Raw genomic sequence first — 18,891 nt, 5'->3', positions numbered from 1 at the left:
TCTTTCTTGAGAGAGTGAGTATTACTGTTATACCATGGCACAGTACATTTTTCTCTAACCTTTTTCAATTTGATGGGGGCAACAGCTTCTAATGTATTAGAGAAGACAGTGCCCATGTTGTCAGTCATTTCGTGTAGTTCATGTGTATTTATGGGTACACAGAGCAGTTGAGATAAATCAGGCAGGTTATTTGTGAATCTGTCTTTAGTGGCTGGGACAATAGTTCTGCTCAGATGGTAATGCAGAGCCATAGAGTTAATATCAGTGATACGCAGCATGCACGATACAAGGAAATAGTTGGTAACATCATCACTTTGAAGTTCGATATCTAAATCAATAAGATCGATTGAGTGTATGATTAAAACGTTTTGCTTGACTCCAAAAGAGTTTATTGGGTCAGTAAATGCAAGTCCTAATGCATCATTTGTATTATCAATGTGAATGTTAAAATCTCCGGCAATCAGCTCTTTATCAACGGTAACCAATAGGTCTGAGAGGAAATCTGCAAATTCTTTTAGAAATCTATATACGGCCCTGGTGGTCTATACAGAGTAGCCAGAGCAAGAGACACAATAGATTTCTTTTGTATATCTTAAAGTGTAACATTAAGCAGAAGTATGTCAAATGAGATAAACCTGTATCCTGTTTTCTGGGTAACATTGAGAATATCACTATATATTGTTGCAACACCTCCAGTCTGACTGGGCTTATGCTTATAACAGTAGTTAGGTGGAGTAGACTCATTAAGACCAATATAATGATTCCTTAAATACATGCACACACTTGTGTGACTTCCTCTAAAAGCAACAACATACTTTTACAACATTTTCCTTGATTGTGTATCACTTAACAGAAAACAACAGACTTCATGTCACAGTTGACCTTTGTGGCTTCCTTTCTTTTGTATTTTGATCAAGAAAGACGATAGAAAACAAAAGCAATGAACATAATAAAGAATGACAGGATTCACAGCCATTCATAAGACAAAAAATAAAATAGGATGATGTGAATGATCTTTTCGAGGGATGGTGTCAGGTCTAGTCTTATCTAAAAAAAACTGTACTCCTGCTGTATTTTGACTCACTAAACATGTTCTGTGTTGGCTAACGTTGTTCTTTTACTCTCCCCTTCCCCTTTTTCATAATTTTTCAAGTATTTGCAGGACTACTATACACTTCTTAGTGATGATTCAATGGTGTCAGTGAATTATATTTTTAAATCAATTAATCAGAAAGCTCCACCCAAAAAGAAAACCGCCTGGTTAATGATTGCACTTGCACAACAATCAGTGTCTGGCACATAAAAAATTAAGACTGAACCTCTCATTTGAATTACTCTGAAGATCTTTGTTCTCAGTTTGCACTAAGAGACACATTTAAAGAGACAGTTTCTCAAGAGACATAATTTTCAAGTGTTTTTACTGCCAGCAAATCTCGGTCCAATTATATATATATATATATATATATATATATATATGTATATATAGTGTTTCAGATGTTGTTTGGATACGTAAGCACATACAAAGACATATCTTATTTGTGATTTAACTCTGATTTTCAAAATTAAAGGGCCAGTAGAAGATCTAAATTTCAGGGCATGGAAACTTAAGTTAGAGCATGATGACATCATATCCTGTTGACTCAATAATACAAAAATGGTGTGCACATCCAAAACATCCAAATAGGAAGCTGGTGCAAGACAACTGAATAATATAAACAAATAAAGAAGTGAAGTCTGCACACTGAAAACTACTGCTCCAGAAGATTCTAAATTCTTCTGGAGCAGTAGTTTTCAGTGTGCAGACTTCACTTCTTTATTTGATCATATCCTGTTGACCATATTTGCTGGTTTAGTGTGTGACGTTACCGCACCTCTTGGGTAAACACCTCTCTCACGCAGTACAGTCTGGTGCTGACCCTGCATTTCAATAGCATATATAGTATATGTTCATACTTTGTGGATATATAACTACATAAATATACTTTATCCTTTAATCCTATCATTCATTTTCAGATTTTCTGATGAGGGTGTTATACCTCATGAACTATCGATCTCGCTTTTCTGGTGTTGCCAGGCGTTGTCAGCAGTCACACATCTTTGAAACATCATGAACTATATACTACATAGATATCCTTCACACTAGGTCAAAACAGGAAGTAAATTGAAGTAACAAGAACCTTCAGCAGGACACCTTCTGTGTGCGCATGTAAAAATAGAAAGAAAGAAGATGGCCTGTTTCCTGTTTATATGCATAGAGATTATGCTAAAGAGCACAAGCATTTGGAAAGCTTTGATTGGGGTGTAATGTGAACGTATAAATACTTTGCCACTTTGTAGCATACATGTGTGTGTGTGTGTGTGTGTGTGTGTGTGTGTGTGAACTAAATAAAAAAAATCTGTTTCTTTACGTGTAAATAACACTGGACTTTGAAAGAAACTTATTGAAATGTATTAATTTTGTTTTAATTTTTAATTTAATTTGTAATTATTTTTTTGAAGTTGCTCTCAATACACTTTTCATCGCTAAAAATGATCCACTTGGCATGTTGGCCTGAATGATGATTCTGTTCAGATTCATGTGCCTTCTGAGAACAAAGGTTACAGGTCCTTGCACATTCTACTGTTCGTCTACCTCACAGGCAAAGAAATGCACTGAGAGAGTACATCTGAGTGGACTCCCTTGGTGTTAGTGACCTTCTCCACTCCAGATGTTCTGCTGCTGGAGAGTGTGATGGGGTCCTGGGAGATTCTGGTGATCTGAGGCAGTGTGTAAACATGCAGAAGCTCAGGGAGGAGGAGAAGGACACTGCAGCTATGCTTAAGCACTAAATTCACAGTTCTACAGACACGTCTGGAGAACTAGCAACACAAATGTAATGTAAATCACATGCTACTTACAGGTCCCACCTAAATGGAAGCCAATATTCAAGTGATTGTTTACGTTTTCCAGTGTCAGGGATCTCTCTCTCTCTCTCTCTCTCTCTCTCTCTCTCTCTCTCTCTCACTTTGTGGTATGTCGGTGTGGAATGAGTTATGGCTTCTAAAAGCATTTGTTTACAGAAGCCTCTTTCAGCCTGGTACAGCTCTCCACAACACATCACGTAAGATCTCACCGTCTGAAGGAGGAGTTATGCCAGTGTTAATTATTTCATATCAGTTTTTACATGCAAGAATTGGTGCTAGAATTGAGACTGGCATTCCTACACGAGTGGCAAACTCCACAACCGTTTGCGCATATTGTGTGTGTGACAGCGACATCTAGTGGTTATTCTGCTCTGTTTAAGTTCATGAATTAACAATTTCTGGGAATTTTTGCGTGTATGGCGTTGTGTAAATGTTGTCCAGAATTGTGTCACAGATGACAGTTTAATTAGATAGCCAGCATTTTGAAAAATAAGTTAGCTACATACTACAAGCTAATTATCTATGCTCTTCAAAAATGTGTTTTTTTTATGACTGTTCAGAAATACAGTAAAAAGCATTGTAAATAATATTGTGTATTTTTTAAGTTTTTTCAGTAACTGTTAACTATTTGATTATATTTTACATTTTTATGTATTGTGAAGGCAAAGCTGAATTTTCAGCATCATTGGCCTACACCCGTCTTCAGTGTCACATGATCCTTTAGAAATCATTCGCAATACTGATTTACTGCTGAAAAATTATTTTCATTATTATCAGTGTAACTGCTTAATGTTTTGTGTGAAAACTGTTTTTGCAGTATTCTTTGATGTATAGAAAGTTTCAAAGAACAGCATTTATTTGAAGAATAAATGGTTTAATTATAAAAGTAAATGCGGATTTTGATTAATTTAATGCATTCTTGCTGAATAAAAGTATTAATTTATTATTTAAAAAAAATCCTAACTCCTTAGGAGTTTGCTACAAAAATGATCTATACAGTAGAAAATTGTCAAATCAGGAATATAACTAGAAAACAGGAGAAAAAGAATTATGCTTTCTTCTTAATAATAAGCAAATTAGTAAATTTAGCAAATTAATATTCATGAGTCAGTCTGACAAGGTTAATCCATATGTGCCCTCTGAAGCTTTTCAGATTAGTCCTATTCCTCTAACAGACTCTCTTCATTTCCTCCTTTACCGGATTTGTGTGGTGTGTGTGTGTATATGTGTGTTTGTATACAGAAGGTCTGGTGTTTGCATTAGACAAGCCTGAAGAGCTGTGAAATCTGCTGTATATGATTAGTCGCATACAGCTTGACTTTCCTGTTTTTGCTCTAGCCCATGATACTTCAGACCTCAGTGCAACACGTCACCCCCCATCCCACAGAATTCCCCAACAGTCATAGTGTTCCAAAAAAAACCCAACAAACCAAACAGTCGTCACCATATCTGCAGTTAGCAGATCGAATCTGTAAACAAAACCAGCTCTTCAACTGTAGCCAGAGCTGATGATGTCTGAATGAAATGAAGGAGCGCTGGTGGCCTCAGGCCCGAATTCAGGAAACTACTGGGGAAGCCGCAAGCGCAGATGTGCTCTCCTCAGGGATTGTGATGAAATATGTGCCGCCGCTGCCCTTCAGTTCTCGCACGGACCACACTCTTCTGAACTTCTCTGCCCACGTCACCCAATCTGACTGAGCTGAATCTAGAAATACTCACGTTATCTCTTCACCGATTGCAAAAGAGCCTGGTCTCGGCACGTTTGTGGGTGGGTTGGAAAGTAAAATTTGAGCATTGACTCAAATAACTCACATTAGAAGCCAAGCACCTCGGTCAGAGAGAGAGAGAGGGAGGAGAGAGGGAAGGAGTGAGAGAGTGAAAGAGAGCGAGCGGGGGTGGGGGGTTGTCATCGGTTTCTCATTCTGAGGTCTGCTGCGTTCAGAGAGCTGGGGGAAGTGGGAAAAACTCAGTTGGTCCTTTAAGAAAGTCGTGGGCTTGGATCTGGGGACCGCTCCGAACGCTTTCTCTTTTTTTCCTCCCCCCGTTACCTCCTAATTTGGGATTTGTTTGGGAGCTGGAGAGCACAAAGTCTGAGAGAGTTTCGCCTTGCTGAGAAAGCTTGCTTTGATCCCGCAGAGTCAGCTTCAAAATGTCTGATTCCAATGTCAATGCGCATTTGGAGGGAATTATTTCAGACTTTGAAGGTTTGTTTTTATTTCTCTTTATACGATTCTTTGTGGTTTAGAAAGGAAAAGTAGAGTTTTAAAGTACAAAACATTCATCAGAATCATCTGAAATTGTTCTGTAACTTTTAAATCAGAGAGTTCACTTCAAATGCAAACAGTCAATATAAAGCTGAGTTATTGTCAATATCTTTATATTAGTGTGTGTGTGTGTGTGTGTGTGTCCCTGGAGTCTGTTTCTATAGCTGAGTGTGCTGTGGTTGTCACACAGGTCATGTGGCCGCCTAGTGATATGCATGTGTGTGTGTGTATTTGTTGTACACAGTACGTGCTATTCACTCTTTTCTGTAGGCTGTACACACAAACAGTCATGCATGACAGGAAACGTCCTCACTGTGTAAACACAAAAGCAACTTTAACCATGAGCACACTGACCATCATACCTGGCTGCCGTCCGTTCCTCCTGCTCACCTCCTCGAGCGTCACGTCTGTATTTCTGCTTTTAATTTTTTTAATTGGTGTGCTCCTAGCATTGATTTGCTCTGTCACCCCCCTTCCCCTCCCCCTCTCAACACCTCTCATCCAGCTGTGAGAGACCCTTACAAACACACACGCCTCTCATACACGAGACACATTCCCACTTGTCTGGATTTTTCGGTGTCATCACTTCTCGGAATGCGTTTTCATTCAAGTATCAGGAGGTTAGAGGACAAGGAACGGCATGCGGGTCAGGGCAGGGTGGTCTTCATATGTCAGCTGATGACCTGGTTCACCCAGACAAGAGGCTTTAGCTGTGCACCGGGTCGCTGCTTCATGGATGTACACTTTGTCTCAGAGAGAAAGAGATACTTGAATGGATGAGAGAGGACAGACAGAAAAAAGCCAGACAGTTTGCTCTGGCTTTGTGCTAAAACTTACAGACAAATGAAGGAGGAAATTCCACAGAAAGCGCAGAATTCTGCGGGTGCTGAAAATGGCAGGTTTGCCAGACGTGGAGTTTCATCTCAATTTAGAAGTGTCTTTACGGACTTGAATGGAGCTGTGCTTTTCTGACAAAGCCAAACATTTGACTAAATGGAAAAAGGTCTTGTCCAAATTGCGGCATATTGTAGCTAAGAACTGTTTACTTAGACAGGGAAAATTTCTGGGCCATATAGATAAGCGAATAATTAGTTTTACGATATGGGTGATAATACATAGCTAATATGAAAATTCAATACTATTTCATCTATATAAATTAAAAATAAAGCATTAAAACAAATTTTTATTTTTATTTTTTATTTCTATAGGTGAATTGAGGCATCATAACATTATAGTGTAAATTATAAAAGATGGATATTCGTTTTGAAATTTGCTAAAGATTACATTTCAGCAACAGTGTTAATACAATTTTAGTGTTTTTAAAGAATAGCTTGAGTTTAAAATAATAGAAATGAGCATAAACAATTCATTATAACATTTTGAACAATATGATATGCATGTTTCATTTTGGTAAATAGCAATATACCGATATATTATGAACCTCAAATAATATGTAAATGAACAAACCAGAGTTAATTTGTTTTTATATGCAATTAAGGGTTTGAGTTATTCGAAACAGACTGGTATGAAAAAATAATTTAAATAAAGGTGCAGCACCTATTTTTTTTTTTTACATTTAAAAAAATGAATAAAGCAACTATATATGTAATTCTGCTTGTGGATATATGTGCACTTGCTACTAAGCCAGCAGCTCCAGTGAAAGCTTGCCAAATCAAGAGAGGGTTTTTTTCTTTCAGTTTTTTGAGTAGTATGCTGCAAGCTGTCAGTGAACCATCTGTGGGCGGTCTCAGGCTGAGACTTAACCAATACAGACACATTCAGTGTCATTTATAAGTAAATACTGGAGTGAGAGTGCTTGGAAAATCAAGACCGATAGAAACACGTTTGTTTATGTGTGTTTTTTCAGACTACAACAATTCTAGACCAAGTATTTATGTGTCTCTAAATGAGTCCTGTTGGAGTGATCTGAATGACCTAAATTGGCACCTTTTGGTCATTTCATGGACACATGACAACTATTCCAGACTGGGACTCATTACATTGCTAACAAATCAGACATCGGGAGGGGAAAAGCGCTTTCATTATACTGCGACCAAACCACTTTCATGTTGTTGCATGTAAGGCTAAATGTTGTCTCTAAAGTCATCATCAAGCGTGGCTATTTGCAGAGATTATAGGCAGGAATGACCACACTATAAAGAGAAGTATGCACTTTATAGTGTGGTTCTGTGCAACTTTTCCTCAGGGTGGGAAAAGCATCTCACAGCTGTATATTTACAAACTCCATTAGCTTTGGTTAATGGCTAGTAAATAAACAAGCAAATTCTAGGCTAATTTTCCCATGAAGACATGGTAATCCTTTAATTATTGCTTAAAAATAACTGTTTAGACCAGTATGTACCAGCAGGTCTAACTGAAGAACTAGCATAATTTCAAAACCATGCTGGTGATGCTTGTCAACAAGCATGTTCTTTTTAATTAAGCTAGATGACTAGCTAGCTAAAAAAATGTCTTGCTAGTTAGAAATCCAAGTGGGAAACCAGTGCACAACATGTTAGCAATGCTAGTTTTCTTATCAGGTTAACGGCTCCCAAAGAACATGTTAGCACTGTCCTGCCAATGACCAAACACATCACTTACAGCCTTATGCTGTTTTTACACTTTCAGAGAAGGCTTATGGTTGGGAACGGAGCAATAAATGACTTCCATTTACTCAGTGCTGGCCTCCGCACAAGGAAATGGGCTTAATATATGAAGCTCATAACTTCTGAAATTCATAACTGTACTTTTGAAGTGCGAACATACTGATATACTCCCTGGAAACATGTGCTATGTGCATGTGTTATGTTCAGTCACATGACCGTGAAGCTTATGGCCATCTGGAAAAGAAAGGATATTAAAAGTTCTCATTTATGAAACTTTATGAATGTCCTCAAGCTTACCATAATAAGCCAGACCAGTTAACCCTTGCTAAGCTGTAGTACATGTTAATGTGTGTCGGTTTAACTTTGAGACTGCTTATGATGCACTTACTGTCTCAAAAACATTGCACAATCATTTCAAGTAGATGTGTGTTTGTGTAAGGGAGGGGTGACAGTCTAGCAGGGGAGTTAAAATAGATACAGGAAAAGTTCATAAAAATAGAGATAAAAGAGAGGTGCATGAGAAAGAGATGTTACTGATAACAGTTTTGTCGCATGAATTTTCATACCATTTTCCCTAGTCTTGTAATTATTTTTTGCCTTTCTTAGATATGGCCTTGAAAAGAGATCTGCATACTTACCAGCACCTACTATATTTAGGGTTGAATTAACCAGTCAGATTTTAGACTAGTTGATTATCCAGTCAGAAAATGACCAGCCACCATTATCTCTCTCTCTCTCTCTCTCTCTCTCTCTCTCTCTCTCTCTCTCTCTCTCTCTCTCTCTCTCTCTCTCTCTCTCTATATATATATATATATATATATATAAAGATTTACTGTCTTAAAGAAACAAAACCACCCCAAAAATGTAGTCATAATTTACTCACCCTCATGTCATTCCAAATTTGACTGACTTACTTTTCTGTGGAACCTAAAAGAAGATATCCTGAGATATTCTGATAACCAAAAAGTTCTGATGTCCATTTGCTTCTATAGTATGGACAGTAAAAACACTGAAACATTTATCAAAACCCATTTCTATGTTTCTCAGAACATATAGAACAGGTCAAAAAGCTTTACAACAACGTAAGTGTGAGTAATCAATGTCAGGAGTTTCATATTTGGCTTAAGATGGTATGACCAGCTGGTAGCGGATTTGTTGCTGCTATGACCAGTTTAGACCATCTACCATATTCTAGTAAACAGCTGCCAGCCTGGGGTGTGTTTTCCAAAAGCAACTGTGGTTGCAAGTTCCATTACCAATAGACTTCAAAGGAACTTGTGACTAGTTGTCTATCGATGTGTTTGGGAAACTAACAACTAAACTGTATTTTCCAACTCAGTAAACAACTAGTTGCACTTCAGTTGCACCTCAAATACTGTATGTCCCACTGTAGCTGCATATCTATAGTTTTGCACTATAGTTTTTCACTCATAACCTGTAATAACACACAAGTCAAAACAGAGTGAACCCAGAGCATTGTGTTAAGTAAACTGCCCTGAAGCTAATCAGCCATTGCACCGAAACTGTAAGCATGTGGGACATGACTGTTTTGCGCCGTGATGAATTTAACATTAGAGATGTACAACACACTTTTGTTTCTCACCTGTATTGCCTCTGCTAACACAGCATTGGAATAGCCTCCACTGCGTATTGAGGTAAACCTCTACCTATAGTTTAGTTCTGGACACTAATTGATGAGAAGTTATGCATACGTATCAAACACACACTCTTGCTTCCATGTACATGTTTTGTGTGCATGAGCAATGGGTAGGAGCAAATGCATCTGTGTGAGTTTGTATGCATGTGTTTACTCAAAGCTGCAGCTGTGTGTACTGTGGGAGAGAGAGAAAGAGAGAGAGATAGGGGGTTCTTATGTGTTTTCGTGCAGCCCATTTCCAACCACAGCCTGGGGCGGCATCACACAGCTCCCAAACTCTCGCAGATCAGCAAGGCCAAACATATCATTACAGCAGAATCACACTCTCTGTTTGTATCCTGTTTTTGCCGGCACATACCTCAAACACCTCTGATTCTTCTGGCTGGGCAGATGTGACTGTGATAGGACTAGATTAACAATGAATAAGACTTATAGTAAACAATTACCTTGCAACAATTACCCAGAACAGATCTAATGCATCCACACACTTTTATAGGCAAGTGTGCGAAAAACAGTTTGTGAATGTGAATGTCTGTGTTCATAATATTTGAAAAGAGTATAACCTGCTACTTCCGGTGACATTTTTATATAGACATTTGATGAACACAAGTTGTGTCCTAAATGACATACTATACATAAAATATTTACTCTACTATCAAGTGTATGATTTTTGGGTTATTTTGTCATCCAGCAACTGAGTCTGACAGCCCATCCCCTTTAATTATTTTTTGATAAATGCATCATCTGTGTATTTGAAGCGCACTTCTTGTTTGAATTTTCAGGGTGAGCACATCACTCACACTAGTCATACTACAAAATGGCACAGAATGGTGCATAAGTTAAGTACACAATTCCACTTAAAGGGATAGTTCACCCAAAAATAAAAATTCTGTCATTAAGTACTCATGGGATCTGTCGGTATCAAATTTTCATGTTGTGATTAATTGCGAATGCTTTTATCACAATATACATCGTTATAAAGGTATTGAAATTTAGTTTCAAAAAGGTGGTCATAATACAGTATATCAGATTAAAAAAAATTATTCTAACAGAAAAAAACGGAATATTTAAGTACAATAAATCAATACAGAAAAATATATAAAGTCTGTTCTACACAGATTAAAATGCAAAAGAACTATAAAGACCAATAGGTATCACTTTACAATGACCAATAACTAGGGTGAATACTGGTAAAGTGGGACAATGGGTAAAGTGGGACAGTTAAGGCTTAATAATTTATATCTTTACATGGATATGTTTTTTTTTTTTACTAAAAATCAACACTGAGCTCATCAGTAGCAAGTATGTGATAAAAAAAAAAAAATTATGTGGCTATGACATCACTTCCGGGGTGTGGTACATCATATTTAACAACCTTGCAGTGAACTGTGATGATAAGTAAAATGACATAGCATTCTGAAATGTTCATAGCATCTAAATAATGTTAAGGTTATAAAAATAAAACAATTCATGGATCATTTGTAATTGTTATATATTTTGTTATAGGATGTAATGGTAAATCAGAATTTTTAAAAATCACTTTCATATTAATCTTCTTGGGGTTTTTTTTTTATGTGATTTTGACACTGTCCCAGTTTGCCAATAGCATATTGTTAAATTGGGACAGGGTATTACTGGCAAACTGAGACAGCCATTCAAGTCATTCTAATGGAGGAATTGAGTTCCCTTTTAAAATGTCCCTCATACATTTAGTTAGTTAGCTAGATATTTCAACAAAGACTGACTTAAACTACGCCAACTCTCACGCATTCACCGTGAGACTCACGCAATTAACACTTTTCACACGCTCTCACGCCACACATCCATTTTCTCACGCACAGAAATATCACGACGCAAAGAGGACACGGAGACCGACACACTAGACAGAAATGAAATTAAGCCTGTGTGCAATCAGTTAATTCCTACAAGAAGAGATGTTAATGCTAATTTTTTTTTATTAAATTTGAAAATGAAATAAATTTAACCCAATATAAAATTTTGTGGGCAGGCGAGGGTTGGTTGAATCTGCTGTACCTGCACCCCTTCTTAAAAAAAGTGATGTTTATATTATTGTTGTTGTTTATATTTTGTTTATATTGTTATTGTGTATTTAATTTATAAGACCTACACTTGAATAACAATTGAATGTGTTTTAAGTGTCCCAGTTTGCCAATAAAGGTGTCCCAGTTTGACAGTAGTGCCTTGAAAAATGTAGTTTGGGGTCATTGTGTGTTTGAGGAAGAGTCATCCATCCTGTGTTTAATGTTTCTTTCTTTTTTATTGTCTATAGTATAGTTAAGACATTTGTTTATAATATATATAATATATTTATATTTATAATATATAAGACATTTGGATCATAATAAAAAAAGTATGCAGAATATAAATTATCAGAAAGTGTCCCACTTTACCAGTATTCACCCTACATTTGCTACCGAAGTCTTAGTCCATGTTAGCTCATTAAGTAACACAGTTGCAACTTTCAATTTTAACGTGTTATTAAAAATTAGAAGACCTAAGATGAATGAATGTTCAGAAGAAATTTTCATTGGCAGTTTATATTATAATGAATTAACTAATGAAAATAAAAAGCCCATTTAGTCTAAATACTTAACTATTTGGCACTGTGATGAACACCATAGCAAATCCACAAATCTGAATGGCTGTTTAAATTATTTAAATATGTTTTAGAATGTAGCAGCAGCTGCATTTTCTGCAGTTTAGAGCCATTTGCTGTAAGAGAGTGAATGTGCTTTCATTCAGCGCTTCTCTCTTTTGGATGAAATCTGAGAGCCTTCTGACCCTCCATAGAAAGTAACACAACTACCATGTTCAAGGCCCAGAAAGGTTGTAAAATAGTCCATGTGACATTCAACTGTAATTTTATGAAGCTACGAGAAAACAAAAATAATGACTTCATTCAACAATTTCTTCTCTCCTGTGTCAGTAAAATGTAGTTTGCTTATATAGGCCTTTTCTTACATTTATTTTTGTTTCAGTGCATTTTGTGATCTTGATCTTTTTGATGCTCTGTATAGTTTTTGAAACCAGGGACAGACAGAGGTTTGAAGTCAGACACCACTGAAGCTCTCATCATGTAGCCTGCTCACCATGTCAGAAATACACATGCACCATACTGAGATGAAGATTCTTATGTAAGAGGTCATCTGCTTGTTTTGGCTGTAGTGCACTGTATGGTTTTTATACTGCACTTTATAGAGTCCAAAAGCACAGAGCTATTGGACTACACAGTAAAATCTGCCTGTAATGATTGACTTCCTGTCTGTGAATGAAGAGGTTGTTTGAGGATAAATGCTGAGAGAGATTTATCCTGTTGTATATCAAACTATTATGATTCATCTGTGTATGCCTCTACATTGCATGCAGTGCCAAGTATATCATTGCCTGGACTAAAGCAACAAGACAGACAATGTCTCTTCCTGTTTAACACATATTCACAATCATTTTCGGTTGAGCCTTAATGCAGCCCAAGGGATCTTGTGTGTGGACTGCCATTAAAGTTTTGTTGATTATGTCTAGTATAATCACAGAATGCATAATACATGGTTATTAGGTACATGCAGGATTCCATTTTAATCCAGCTACACTTTAAAATGACAGGAAATTATATTATCTTAAAAGAAAGACCCCTCTGAAGATGACTCATGAGAAACATGGTGATTCTCTCATGAGAAAAAGCAAAGCGGTTCAAAATAAATGTATATTCTGAGCCTGAATTGAGAGTATCGCATATCCAATCGTAACACCAGCGGTGTAACGAAAAAAAACCCCATCACTCAACAACTCAAAAATGAAACAAATGCCTGGCAGGTCTCTTTTCCTTATCCAAATGCAAGGGTACTGTAAAACAGGGGCATCAGCTTCCATCCTTTCCTGCTGAAGTCAGTTTTCCTGTGTGTTGGAAGAAAATGGATCCATGTGTGCTGTGTTATGATAAGCATGTCACTGAATAACATGACGTAAAATGTAGAGGTATAATGGACACACCTAGCCTGGACCTGCCTGGCTTAAAGTTCTGAATTACCACATGCTCTTAAATCAGTAGTTCAGTTCACCTATATTAACACACATTTTGAAGCATTTGTCCATAAATGAAAGCCAGCAGCATTCAAAACAATATTGGTCTCCCTGTCATTATACAGAAAAATAATAATAATAATAACAATAATAAAAATAAACCGTCCAAACAAAGAGACTTTTGCAATTTATCTTTTTGTGTGTATGTTATATATATATATTTTTTTTTTTATTAAGGACCATGTACAATTTCTAACATAAATGTTTCCATTTGATGCATTGTACCAGAGTTAGCCGCAGGCTAATTTACATCTGCAGTCCATACAAATAACACTCCCCCACCTCCAATACAAAAGAGAAAAAATAAATAAATAAATAAAGTATGAAAAACACACAAGATACAAAAAAAAACACAATTTGACAGTAGCACATCAATGTAAGTGATTACAAATTTGATTGTTTTTCAGAGAAACTTTCAGTTCGGATTTAAAACTCTTAATGGAACTGCAGCTTTTTGTAACATCTGTTAGTGCATTCCACTGTGTGGTTGCTTTAAAAGAAAAAGCAGATTGTTTAAAAGTCGAGCGGCAATAAGATATGTTACAGTCAAAAATAGACGCTATTCTAGTAGATTTGACAGAGATCGCAGAACGAGTGTGAACATAAACCAATAAGCATGCAGGGGCCAGGCCATGTAGAATCTTATACACTAGAGTCAAGTTAGAAAAGAGTATAAAGTTTTCAAAACTCAATAGATTGTGTTTCTCTAGAATCTTACAATGGTGGTATCGAAATGGCTTTTTAATCAAAGATTTTTAAAGCTTGCTTATATACTGATTCTAGAGGTCTAATGGCAGATTCGCTGGCCTGTCTCCAACAGGTTACACAATATGAAATATGTGAGAAAATTAAAGCATGCATAAACACTTTGGCTACATCCATTGGGAGGGATGATCTAATCTGTCTGAAGTTTGCTAAATTATATTTTATAGTTTTTTTCATTTTCTTGATATGTTTCTTAAAGTTAAGATTCGAATCTAAAATTATACCAAGGTATTTAAAGTCGGTAACTATATCAATTAATTCATTTTTAATAAAAATGTCTGCAGTTTGAATCTGCCGCTTATTTTTATAAAAGAACATACCTTTTGTTTTGTTAATATTTAATGTAAGACAGGATTCTTCAAATCACTCAACAACGCCTTGCATGGCACAAGTTAATTTATCAGCCGCTAGTTGAGCATTTTTTGCATATGTGTACAACACAGTGTCATCGGCATATAATTGTATATCAACACCGTGACAATACTGTGGAAGATCATTAATATAAAGACTAAAGAGTAAAGGACCTAATACAGATCCTTGAGGCACACCAGTTGTGTTTTTCATATAACTCGAGCGTGCATCTTTAATTCTAACACACTGCATTCTATTTGATAAGTACGATGAGAGCCAGGCTAGAGTTTGGGTTAGCTATCCTTTTTTTAGTGTTATCCCCTATTTTAGTGTTTTTGTTTACATACTGTTATGTTAGTTATTATTCATATATTTTCAGTTTTCATTTTGATTATAGTTAACCTTTTTTACATTTTACATTTATTCATTTAGCTGACGCTTTTATCCAAAGCGACTTACAATTGCTATATATGTCAGAGGTCACACGCCTCTGGAGCAACTAGGGGTTAAGTGTCTTGCTCAGGGACACATTGGTGTCTCACAGTGGATTCGAACCCGGGTCTCTCACGCCAAACGCATGTGTCTTATCCACTGCGCCAACACCACCCCACAGTTTTTGTATTTTTTCATTTTTTTTGAAATGTATGTATCCTATTTAGTATTCATTTATTTTATATATATTTAGTATTTCAGTTAATTGTCAAGGCAACATTTATAATTTTCATTTATAATTTTCAAGCTTCATTTTAAGTATTACATTTATATATTGTTTTATTTCATGGGGCAGCTGTGGCCTAATGGTTAGAGAGTTGGACTTGTAACCCGAAGGTTGCAGGTTTCGAGTCTTGGTGCTGGCAGGAGCTGTAGGTGGGAGTGAATGAGCAGCGCTCTCTCCCACCCTCAATACCCATGACTGAAGTGCCCTTGAGCAAGGCACTGAACCCCCAGTCGCTCCCTGGGCACTGGATCTATAGCTGCCCACTGCTCTGGGTGTGTGTTCACTTCTCACTGCTGTGTGTGTGTGCACTTGGATGGGCTAAATGCAGAGCACCAATTCAGAGTATGGGTTACCATACTTAGCAAATGTCACAACTTTCTTTTTCACTTTAATTTCAGATTTAATTCAGTACATGAAAAGTTTTCATGAGCTTAAGAATAGAAATAGCCACCTTTAGCCTTTAGACTCTTAATTTTCCTATTTTGTCCCACAGCTGGATGCATATCTGATTGCAGCAATCGTTTATTTCTCATAAATAAGGCTGCCAATAGAACTTCAAACACTGATCCTCTCCCACACTGAACTAAGATCCAGCTGTGAATTGGATGCCTTGAAGTTTGTATGACAAAAAGACATTATTTGCAAAGGCCCTTTGCATCCATCCAGCATTTACTGGCTCCACAGAAATAAATTTTTATAAAATATGATTTAGGAGTAGTATCAGAGAGATGCCAGCAAAAGGTTCCAGTAAGTAAATTAAACTGTTTATTTTACTAACGTGCCATGGGCACCTATGCCAACTCTTACTAGGCCAAACTGCTGTTACAGTCATGAAATAGTCTCTGAGCTTCCAAGCCACTTGGAAAATACTTAACTTACACACGTCCAATATTTTGCCAGCACCAGCTTAAAAAATTATGTTATGTTGTTAACAAACAGCAGTGCCAATTCATGCCATTCTACAAAAGAGAGAGAGAGGTAAATGTGTGTTTAATGTTTGGACGACCAACTGATGGAATAGAAACCACCTGCTCAGAACTTAAAGGCATAGCACTGCTGTTGGCCATTAATATGACTGCTGTGTCTGTGCATGACTCAAGTGTCTAGACATTTCCCGGGGATTAGTACACACAAATGTCCTGAGTGACCAAGCATGCCATTGTGTCTTTCTGTCAAGCGCCACATTGCAGATAATTGAAAAAGCTATCTTAAGGCTGTCCAGCTCCAGTTTCATAACCTCATCAATGTTTGCACTCCTAGCTATGGGAGAAAAGTTTTTTTTTGTATTGATGCAATGCCAGCAATTTAACTCTCGACTGTACTAGAGTCAAAAAAGAACCAGGCCTCAGGACAAAAGTCCAAAAATGCACCTGATGCATCATAAGTAGTGCCGAGATAGATAGATAGGTGATTTATCAGTTACCTAACAATTTCCCTTTAGCTTTCTATAATTATGAAATTTAATAAAATGCTATTTATTTAAAACCTCTGTCGTATGCGTTGCGCTGTCATAAGTTACCTAAATGTTTACAATTTGCGAAATATTTCTGCTATGCTATTCGTTTAAAGTAACTTATTTAAATGTGTCAAATAGGTCCAGTTCAGTCCAAATCTCTTTCAGTTCGTTCTTTGTTCAGTTCATCGCATTCGAAAGAGGCCGTTCTAAGTTTAATGAGCCAGCAGCAGCACACGAATAAAAACACCATCACTGCCAGTCAGTCGTGTTCAAAAGAGACAGTTCCGCGTTCGAACCGAATCAATAACTAAACAATAATTTCTGAACTAATTCAGCCGATTCATTAAAATGATTCGGCTCAAATGAACGAATCAGACACCATTGCACTCGAGTCAGGCGATGACTGTTCATTCAAGCGTGAGAGCTCTCAAGCTGCAGCTATGTTTACTAAACATTTGAAGCGCGTGAAATCAGGTATTTCAAAAAATAGCGAACCATACACTGTTCTTATTTCAAACAGACAACTATTTTTTATGTATATTTCTCCACCGGCGCGAAAGACACTTTAGTCGCTTCTTTACACATAACGAGTTTACAGAGGGACCATGCGAACGTTATTAACATTTTTAATCCGGTAGAAAAGATTAAACATCTTCAACATCTTTGTGTCATTGCATTCAGGGATACAAATTCCAAATTACAAATCAGTCTGCCTTATTTTATATGTATAAAGCCTTATATTTAATTATTTAACCCCTATTGTTCTTGCGTAATTTTCTGTTATAAAATTGGTTTGTTTTAGGTTTAGTTAGCAAATTCTAACTAAACTAAGTCAATGTAGTTACGTTTATGTATTTAATTAATGTATGTAGTTATCCATTTCTGGAAGTTTGCCTGTTTTAAAGCTTTGAAAGTTGCCTGATGTTTTTATTCATATTTGTTTACAGCACTTAAGAGGTCATTTGAAGTGGAGGAGGACACATCCACAAACCCATCCCCTCTGTCCCGTAGAACGACCAATCCTCTGCGCTCCGCCACCTCTTCTACGAGCAGCCGTTTCCATGACATGAGATCGCTCAACTCCGAGTCCACCTCCAGGCACGCTTCAGATTCCTCCTCCAACCAGAGCTCTCCAAAGTCTGGCATGGGGCGCATAGAGTTATCGAGGGCCCGCATCCCGGAGGCTGTGTCGCGCAGGACCGAGATCTCCATCGACATCTCCTCCAAGCAGGTGGACAGCTCACCCAGTCCCGGTATCACCCGCTTCGGCTTAAAGAGACCTGAGGTCTCGCTCCAGAGTAAAGCCACAGATGGGCCTCTTTACAGAAGGGCTGACGGTAACCACAGCAGACCCCAGGAACCTCCAACACCACCAAGGAGAGCTGACCCACCAATATCTGCGTCCCGGATCCCTGAGGTGTCCCAGAGGCGAGCAGAGCCTCCCAGCCCTCTTGAGATCTCAGCTCCGACTAGACGGGCGGAGATGCACATTAACAGACAGCTGGACACCCTGTCTCCTGCAAGGGAGTCAGAGAACAGCTTCACTTCCGCAGCCAGCATCACTCCTAACTTCGATGAATACAAAACCCCTCCAGCAGTACATGAAGCCCCCCTAAGGCCTCAAGAGAGTAAGTCACATGTGCTTTAACATTGCTAAATTGCTGTCTGGCTAGATGCCTGCATGATCTGGATCTGATATTTACACTGTGACGTGCACTTGGAGTGTCTGCTGAGTTTTATATTCAGTAGGGTTTATAAACCTGAGGAAAAGTGTGAACATTTTCACCAATTTTTCTAGTTAAATAGAAGCCAGAAGCTGGCATGGGATTACAAGCAACATGAAGCAAAAAAACTTTATATAGGCTAGTAATCTTGTTTCTAACCATATAAAATAACCTTAAGATAGACTTTTTGATACAGCAAGTTTTTGAATGTTATTTTTAAAGTAAAAATTTTTTTTAAGAATACTGAAATATTAAATAATATATAAATGATATATATGATTATTTTGAAATAGACTTGTAGGGGGTGGCAAGTCCCTGTCTTATCGAGTCAGTCATTGAATAATTCAC

At 37.3% G+C, this 18,891-nt stretch overlaps 1 protein-coding gene across 6 annotated transcripts in view; it reads left to right on the top strand.

The window, feature by feature from the left end:
• The window catches only part of LOC132147492 (septin-9-like), a 101,594-nt gene that overhangs the window by 25,798 nt on the left and 56,905 nt on the right, over positions 1–18,891 (top strand). For 3 of the 6 annotated variants that reach the window (XM_059557083.1, XM_059557081.1, XM_059557084.1), the window contains one exon: positions 17,767–18,447. The exons of 1 other annotated variant lie outside the window; for it this stretch is intronic. In XM_059557083.1, the coding sequence (XP_059413066.1) occupies positions 17,767–18,447 (681 nt within the window). Of the gene's footprint in view, positions 1–4,818; positions 5,109–17,146; positions 17,294–17,766; positions 18,448–18,891 lie in introns of those variants that run through there. 2 more of the 6 variants (XM_059557082.1, XM_059557080.1) reach the window with 2 other exon arrangements.

The sequence above is a fragment of the Carassius carassius genome, chromosome 1, assembly GCF_963082965.1.
Source record: "Carassius carassius chromosome 1, fCarCar2.1, whole genome shotgun sequence".
Taxonomy (NCBI): Eukaryota; Metazoa; Chordata; class Actinopteri; order Cypriniformes; family Cyprinidae; genus Carassius; species Carassius carassius.
The sequence above is the reverse complement of the archived record's forward strand: the minus strand, read 5'-3'. Positions and strand labels throughout refer to the sequence as shown.